The 9238-nt window shown below is 38.1% G+C and overlaps 1 protein-coding gene across 1 annotated transcript; it reads right to left on the bottom strand.

The window, feature by feature from the left end:
• Nucleotides 1–116: 116 nt before the first annotated feature.
• gfm2 (GTP dependent ribosome recycling factor mitochondrial 2) lies at nucleotides 117–8093 on the bottom strand. Its single transcript, XM_016525845.1, has 21 exons — nucleotides 7758–8093; nucleotides 7420–7501; nucleotides 7284–7329; nucleotides 7081–7178; nucleotides 6465–6590; nucleotides 5554–5608; nucleotides 5355–5415; nucleotides 5092–5277; nucleotides 4865–4945; nucleotides 4613–4761; nucleotides 4375–4515; nucleotides 3997–4096; nucleotides 2791–2980; nucleotides 2617–2693; nucleotides 2188–2326; nucleotides 1565–1744; nucleotides 1312–1427; nucleotides 1141–1230; nucleotides 995–1108; nucleotides 731–913; nucleotides 117–536 (listed from the first exon to the last, which is right to left on the bottom strand). Exons 1-21 carry the CDS (start codon nucleotides 7791–7793, stop codon nucleotides 408–410), a joined length of 2379 nt encoding a protein of 792 aa, XP_016381331.1. The 5' UTR covers nucleotides 7794–8093; the 3' UTR covers nucleotides 117–407.
• Between the last annotated feature and the right edge of the window lie 1145 nt (nucleotides 8094–9238).

Genomic DNA, 9238 nt, shown 5'->3' with positions numbered 1-9238 from the left:
AGGTATGTCATAAGGGTTTTATAAATGAAATGAATATTTTAAAAACATTTATGAATGCATTGTTCTTGTAAAATTATTGGTATATTTTATATACATGTACACACAAACACATGTACACACTCTTCTCTCCATCAGAAAAAAAATCCTATTAGGTCTCGATGTGGGCTGAGCAGGAGATGTCCGTATGTACGCTAGTCTCCAAGATTTTATCTTCTGGACCAAATGTGAGCAGCCAATCACAGCAATCAAAATTTGTGTCTGTATAAATGTTCAGGGCTGCGTTTCCCAAAAAGCATCGTAAGCTTAAGTTGATTGTAGCTCCACTGGTTTCAGTGGGTCTACGGTGTACTTAAGCTTTCAATGCTTTTGGGAAACACTGCCCAGTTCAGTTGGTGAAAGTTAATGTTTTAAGCCAGTCCAGCCATCTTGTTGAGCAGTATATTCTGGTCCTGAGTGTTCATGGGCTCATAGCTGGAAAGCTCCAGAGAAAAAGTAGCGTTCCCAGAGGTCAAAGTGCGCAGAACGGTTGAGTAGCCCTTGAAGCAAATAAATAAATATAAAAATAGTTTCAGCATAGTTCACTTGTTACGGTGTATAGTAAACACATGGTGAGAGTTACATATTATTGGCCTTATTATACATAGAGATTAACTTGCAGTAAATTGTGCCGACACATGTAATATTTATCAATAATAATATATAATTTTAGTATTTTTAATGAAAGACTCACCATCATCTCAGCCAAAGGTACTGTAGCCAGCAAAACCTTGTTTTCCTGTCGACTTTGGATGTCGCATACAGTACCGCGTCGCTGGGCGAGATCTGCAAGCACAGGACTCAGATACTCTTCGCCTACAGTCACTTCCAGAGCCATCACCGGCTCCAAAACCTGCCCCCCAGCCAGCTTCAGAGCCTGAACCAGAAGGACATCAACTCAGATGTGGCAATATTTGAAAGTGATTGTGGCAAAAGGCACAGGACAGTGTTTGAGTACCTTGAGCATGCAGCGGGACACGCAGGCTGACACCATGGCTGCAGAAGTGCCTGACTCCAAACTTACATGCTGGATAACGGTCTTTACTCCCTCTACAGGAAAACCCAGCACAGGACCTGGAAAGGGAGTTGGTTTAGGGCGAGATCTGCAAGCACAGGACTCAGATACTCTTCGCCTACAGTCACTTCCAGAGCCATCACCGGCTCCAAAACCTGCCCCCCAGCCAGCTTCAGAGCCTGAACCAGAAGGACATAAACTCAGATGTGGCAATATTTGAAAGTGATTGTGGGAAAAGGCACAGGACAGTGTTTGAGTACCTTGAGCATGCAGCGAGACACGCAGGCTGACACCATGGCTGCAGAAGTGCCTGACTCCAAACTTACATGCTGGATAACGGTCTTTACTCCCTCTACAGGAAAACCTAGCACAGGACCTGGAAAGGGAGTTGGTTTAGCAACAGCATATGGCTGGCATAGACATCAGATTTATAGACTGCAATACTGTACCAGGAAGATATAGATGTGATGAATGATTCAGGCATAAAAGCTTTTAAGCATCCATTTCTGTTACCTTGGAGGTATGCGCTCTGAACTCCATTTTCCACAGCTTCTCTGACACCAGCAGAAAGCTGAGTTTTTACTTCCTCCTCAAAAGTCACGTCACAGGAAGTGCTAGACTCCATCAGAGCATGGACGGCGAGCTCCACAGTAACAACATGCCTCTTGTCTCCAAGAGTACGATCTAATGTGTCTGAAATGATCATACAAATCATACTGAAATTTACTAATACTTATCTACTCCGAATAAATACTGTATTATTTGATATTATAATCCATTTTACCATTACAGTTTGTTCTGTGTAGAACTATAGGCATGTTAGTTTCTTAGCATTTCTTCATATTTTAATTTGATATAAAAATTAAAACATCCTACACCCTTGAACCTACACTAAATCAGGGCATGTGACTAGTCATATATGTTGTTTTCTTTTTCATTTTATGCCCTTTTTTTTTTTTTTACCATGGACAAAGTCTATTGTAACCATAAGTCGCACTGGACCATAAAACAGTAAAGCAGACAAACAAAACAGATAACCTGTCATTGGGAAATAGTTCTGATGTTTCATCACAAACAAAGTAAGATGATTTTCACATACATATAAAACACGAGGGGAGAGTTTGCACTAGCCTCACCTGTGGCAGTTGCTGATTGGAGGATGGTCTCTCTGTAGGCCACCTGCAAGGGTCCTAGGTGAGTTTCGATGTTGAACTCTCTCTTAATACGGTCATGGATGACCTCAATGTGCAGCTCTCCCATGCCACACAGTATCGTCTGTGCATGAATAAGTGAAAAATACATTGTAGAACACAAGCACTCCTCTCCTCAACACAAGATTCAAGGGTATCTGATGTCCGCAGCACAAATGGTGCAGGATCAGTTACGTGTCACAATGTAATATTTGTGCAAGACATTTTTTCTAAGCACTAAGCTTGTTTGAACGAGTAAATACGTACTTAATATGTAAATATGTACATGCCTATGCAAGCACTAATACACAGAATGCAACATCTAATAGACAAAACACTTTCAAAGATGACATACTTTGTAAATGACTCATTTACCTGTCCAGAATCAAGGTCTGTTCTGACTTTCAGACTGGGGTCTTCTCTTTGCAGGCAGTTGAGCGCATGCTCCAGATCTGTTTGACAAATCCCACTGAGATTTCAATCCTACTGAAATAGGCTGCAGCCTATTTGGAAAGTGATCTGCTGAAGATCTGTTCACAATGTTCTTACCTGCTTGTTTGGCCAGAGTAGGAGGTTCAATGGAGCAGAAGAACACAGGCTCAGGGACCTCCACCCCTGCAAGAGCCAGACTGCTGCTCTCCCTTTGTGAGCTACTCTTGGTCTCTGCTTCCTTCTGAGCCCGCCGCACCGCAGCTGCAGCAGAGGCTTTGGAGGAGACGATGGTGTCGCCTGTCACGGTCTGATTTGAAACAAACAAAATGATAGAACATATTAATTTCTAAAGATGTGTAATGCATCAGATGAAGACTCCAGACCTATAAGCTGGCAAGAAAAAGCATCTTTATGACGGCGCTGATAGCCTCATGGGCGTTCGATTTCAATTCTGTTTATTTAATAGCCAAATGTATCAGAACCAATGGAGAAAGAAACATGGAGCACATGTATAGAGAAACTGTATATTCTTACCTTCCCAGCAGGCACTGCATCAAAGTTTTCACTGTACTGTCCCAGCAGCAGCTCCGCAAAATCATCATCTAGATCTGCTACCTGTCCAGTTCACACACAAAAAAAGATCATTAGCCATATCATTCTAAACCTCTTTTTGGTGAACTGTCCCTTTAAGAACCTGTGTGTGTGTGTGTGTGTGTGTGTGTTGTGTTTTCCACAACAAATGAAAGAGCAAAAGTAAAAAAGCTGCAGAAGTAACAAAAATTCACAAGTCATTTCTTTTTTTAAGAGGAACAAAGAAAATCTGGCATTGTCATTATAACTGCATACAAGGCTGAAATCAAAAAGAATAAACCTACGTTCCGTTCCTGTTGATGTTATGCACTGCTGACTAAGCCTTCATGCTTCCTGAATAGATCCTAACAAACACGAGTGGACCCCTCTGTTTGTCATGGACCACTTTGAATGCCAACGCACACAGATCACTTTATGACGGCGCTGATAGCCTCATGGGCGTCCCGAGTTCGAAGGCTCACAGACCTTTCTCTATTTCGCCCCCCCTTCTCCGACTTTGCTTCCTCAGATCTAAACTGTCCTATTGTAATACAGGAAAAAAAATGCCAAAAATATATCTTAAAAAAAAGCATCTTCAGTCTACATAAGAGTGGTACCATTAACTGTAGCTGCTATTTCTGTTTTAAATCACAAGGCCAATCGAATACTACAAGTCACTTTTCCTCTCAAAGCAGTTCAAACGATCATGTAAACAACACATAGTTTTCTTTGTCCCATGAAATTTGAGTTTACCTGTTTGAGTCCAACCGTGAGTGCAATGTTTCCCGCAGATAAAGAAGGAATTTCTATGTGCTGATCGGCAAAAGGCAAGAGAAGTCGACTCATTCTTTCCCTGGAGCAACAAAAACACAAAACATTGTTCTATCACGATTATCGTCAATACCGGTATATCGTGACACCCCTACACCATAGTAATAGCCTTTCTTTTTGAGTGTGTGTGTGTGTGTGTGTGTGTGTTGTGTTTTCCACAACAAATGAAAGAGCAAAAGTAAAAAAGCTGCAGAAGTAACAAAAATTCACAAGTCATTTCTTTTTTTAAGAGGAACAAAGAAAATCTGGCATTGTCATTATAACTGCATACCTGAAATCAATCAAAAAGAATAAACCTACGTTCCGTTCCTGTTGATGTTATACACTGCTGACTGAGCCTTCATGCTTCCTGAATAGATCCTAACAAACACGAGTGGACCCCTCTGTTTGTCATGGACCACTTTGAATGCCAACGCACACAGATCATCCTTATACCAGCGCCTGGACAGATAGGAACAAATATACATTTAATCATAGCATGATTTATTCTCCTTTAGCAAAATGAGTTGATGAGGGCGCTGACGGATGGTGCCCTCACACCAGGTCATGGTTCCTCTCATTGGGGGCAGGAAGGTAAGCAGTAATGGCATCCATCAGAGGTTGAACCCCTTTATTTTTCAGAGAGGTTCCACACAACACAGGCACCCCCTTACGAGCTAATGTCACTTTTCTCAGTGCCTCCTGCAACTGGATATTCGATTTCAATTCTGTTTATTTAATAGCCAAATGTATCAGAACCAATGGAGAAAGAAACATGGAGCACATGTATAGAGAAACTGTATATTCTTACCTTCCCAGCAGGCACTGCATCAAAGTTTTCACTGTACTGTCCCAGCAGCAGCTCCGCAAAATCATCATCTAGATCTGCTACCTGTCCAGTTCACACAAAAAAAAAGATCATTAGCCATATCATTCTAAACCTCTTTTTGGTGAACCTACTGTAGTCAAGATGTGGCTAATAACAATAAATGTATCAGTATTTATTCTATTGTTTACATTTTTTTGTTGTTGTTTCACCTGTTCTATCAAAGTGGCCCTGGCCTCACTGACAGCCTGAAGCACATCTGGGTCATCTGAGGGCTGAAGGGCGCTGGTCTCAAAAGCACGACCATCATATGCCAGTGAGCTCCCCTGCCATGTAATTTTCTGCCTAGTGATCAAGTCCACCAATCCGGTGAAGCTCTTCCCTGAGCCAATGGGGATCTGGAAATAATACCAAATATCCAGAACGAATCTTTTCATTGGTAATAGTAGTTGGTTACTATGTTTAAAAAGGTTACCTGAAGGAGAATAGGGTTGGCCTTTAGTTTAGTCTTTATGCTGTCTATAGAGTAACTCAGGCTAGAAGAAATGAGAGGGAACTGCAGTCATTCATTTAGATCAATAAAACATGCAACTTTTCAGACAATGTGTTAATGGATTCTCTGAATTTAAACGTGAAATTCTGAGAAATGGGCAAAACATTTTTATATGTAAAACCTAGCTGCAGGCTTGTCCATCTTGTTTAGGAAACACACACATGGGATTTTAATTTATTCCTGTGATGCAAAGCTGAATTTTCAGTATCATTACTCCAGTCTTCAGTGTCACACATGATCCTTCAGAAATCATTCGAACATGCTAATTCATAATCAGTGATTGAAACAGCTGCTTAATATTTTTTTGGAACCTGTGATACTTTTGTCAGGTTTTTTGATGAATAAAAAGTTAAAAAGAACAGCATTTATTTAAAATAAATATTTTATAACAATATACACTACTGTTCAAAAGTTTGGGGTCAGTACATTTTTTTCTTTCTTTTATTTAAAAGAAATTAATATTTTTATTCGGCAAAGATGTGCTAAATTGACACAAAGTGATAGTAAAGACTTCTATTGTTACAAAAGATTTATATTTTAAATAAATGCTGTTCTTTTAAACTTTTTATTCATAAAATAAAACTGACAAAAGCATCACAGGTTCCAAAAAAATATTAAGCAGCACAACTGTTTCAATCACTGATTATGAATTAGCATGTTAGAATGATTTCTTAAGGATCATGTGTGACACTGAAGACTGGAGTAATGATACTGAAAATTCAGCTTTTATCACAGGAATAAATTAGATTTAAAAGTACATTCACATAGAAAACAGTTATTTTAAATTGTAAAAATATTTCACAAAATTACTGTTTTTTTTTTCTGTATTTTTGATCAAATAAATGCAGCCTTGATGAGCAGAAGAGACTTCTTTAAAAACATTCAAAATCTTACTGATCCCAAACTTTTTAATGGCAGTGTATATATATATATACACACACACATACAGTATTTATTGTACCAACTCCAAACTTTTGCACTGCGTGTCCCTTGCCCTGCATTGAATACAACACTGTGTGGACACACGTGTACCTGGCGTGTCTATGAGGTTAATCCTGTGATCCTTCCAGTCAAAGGTAACAGCAGCTGACTGGATGGTGATTCCTCTCTCCCTCTCCTGAGCCATGTAATCAGTTACAGTGTCACCGTCATCCACATCTAAACAAGACCAATCACAAAGACATTTACATCATATAAAACAAATACACATATTTATTAAAGGATGTGCATTAAACAACTTAAACATGCTATTTTAGTATTATTTATATACCATGATAGTATTTATTAATATTTTGAACAAGCCTTTTTTTAAAAATATATTTTCAGTTTTCATTTGAATTCAAATTTTAGTAAATGTGTCATTTTCATTATATTTGTTAAATATTTCTATTTAGCATTACTTTTTTTTATTTCAGATTGATTTTAGTACTTCAATTTAAAATGAGTTCATTTCAGTTTACTGTTTTTAAATGTAAGTTTTTCCATTTAATATTTATTTACTATTAGATTAATTAATTGCATAATATTACATTATTATTGAATACTTATATAATTAATGTCATCATAATTATTTCATATTATTCAGCTTTTTTTCAATTAATGATAATCAGATATTCTTCGTCAACTTTCTTTCTAAATGTCACCTCACCCCCGAGAGCCCGTGTGTAGCCAGAGAAGTACAGCATTCTCTCTGTCGTGGTGGTCTTCCCTGCATCTATATGCGCCATGATACCTATGTTACGAATTCTGACCAAGAACATAATAGAAACATTTGGTATTAATAGGCCATTATTCTTACACGCTCAAAAGAATATTATAAAAAATATGCTCACATGCACTGTCATATCTTACTTTGAGATGTCAGGGTTGACCACTGCTCTAAGTGATTTCACCTCATCTGAAGGAAAAAAAAGTTGTGAACAGTAAGACACTAGTCTAAAATTACAAAATATGCAGAACTCTGTAACTATCCACTATTGTCCTTCACCTCGATAAAAACTGTAATTTCTCCTCCAAGTCACTCTGCCTCTGCACGTCTGTGAGGATCTGGTCATCAAGTGTCTGATGCTCTGAAAGGGAATGAATGATGCAGTTAATGCTGTAAAACACTAATCTACGTGTATGAGATGTTATTTAAATAGATTCACCATCTTTTTAAAACAGTGGTAGCTTTAAACAAGGATTTACTGTAGTAACCATGGCATTTTGGCGGAAAGTATTGTTAAATTATTATTATTATTATTATACCATTGGTAAATTACAGTCAATGACAAATGCCTATAGATCTGATGCATTAAAGACGGACAATCAACAGCACAAACTTACCCCTCGGAGGATGGGGAACGGTACATTTAAATGCATTTTAAGATGGAATGTTTGATTCAAGGGTTACAGCTTCAGTTGTACAGTATGACACATGACTGCTGTGCTTGCTCAAAGTCACGTTGAGATCAGACTGGACATTAAATTCATCGTAACGCTTGCACGGATGGGTCGAATCTCAGTCACGACACGATAATGCAAAATACATCTAAAACAAACTCGCATCGTTTCCATTTACCACTGGCAACATGTTAAACACGGCAAACTGGTAGTTTTCAAAAGCTTTTTAGAATCGTTGCAGTCGGCGACAGTTTGTGAACGCACACGTTTTGGTGCGTCTGTAAATAAGTCCGACAGAAACATGAATGAACGGTAAGGTATTCCGGGGCGACCCCGCCGAATAAGCATTAATTATGAAGTTACTAGTCAAATGTATATACATTTAAAAACCAGTAAGTCCATAATTAAAGTAACTTCATATTTTATATACATTTAAAAACTAGTAACTTCATAATTAACGTTTATTCGGCGGGTTAGCCCCGGAATATTACAGTTCGTTTATGTTTCTGTATATATGTATATTAGTGTGTGTGTGTGTATTAATACATATCGTAATTCTATAAAAGTTTAAGTACGCCAATATCGTTTAGCCTATGTGTATTTACAATCGATAAGACTGATACCGAGGGGTGATTGCTACAGTTAATACAGATGTGATCTAGGAAAGGTTTTTTTGTTTGTTTGTTCATTTATTTGGTTAGGGTTCATTTGTCACATGTCATTTGTTTGTGAACGTTTAGAAGTGGCATGCTGTGCTTTACCATTTGACCCCAGTAGGGGGAAACACAGTCCATCACGACGACTCTCGCACAAACCTTTGCAACTGACTAAATAGCTTATATTTCTATCCTCTTTAAACTGACTAGCAGTGTAAACAGCACGAATACAGTACTAATAATTTCATATAAAATTGCTGGTAATGCGGATTTTTTTTAATCGGTCTGTCCTAGCTCTTGTTTGTTATTTTATTGCAAAGGTCAGTGTTACACTGTTTGGTAAATTTCCTTTTTGTGTCAGTACCTGTTGTCCCTCAGGCAGAATGGGGAAGAGAGATAAAGAGCAGTAGATTACAACTGACACAGATAGAGTGACACGTTGACCTGCTGTTTACCTATGTGGAGGAGGAGGTAAGAATTACCTTCTAAAATTTTGTTTCAAATATATATACAAGCTGTATGAAGAACTGAGTTGTGGGCAGTGTTGCCAACTAATTTTCAGGGGAAGTTGCTAAAGGAAGGTTGATTTGTTGCTAAAAGTTGCTAAATGACGCGATGTCATTGCGCGGTGACGTCATTGCGTAATCACGTTGCAAACTTGTGTCACTGCATCAAATCTCAGCAAAAAAAAAAAAAGTAAATATGTTCATTTAGATGTGTTTATAAAATAATATAAATGCATAATATAATATTAAAATATAAATAACT

The sequence above is a fragment of the Sinocyclocheilus rhinocerous genome, unplaced genomic scaffold (assembly GCF_001515625.1).
Source record: "Sinocyclocheilus rhinocerous isolate Xijiao unplaced genomic scaffold, SAMN03320098_v1.1 scaffold873, whole genome shotgun sequence".
Classification (NCBI taxonomy): Eukaryota; Metazoa; Chordata; class Actinopteri; order Cypriniformes; family Cyprinidae; genus Sinocyclocheilus; species Sinocyclocheilus rhinocerous.
Note: the sequence above shows the minus strand (reverse complement) of the source record. Positions and strands in the feature narration are given on the sequence as shown.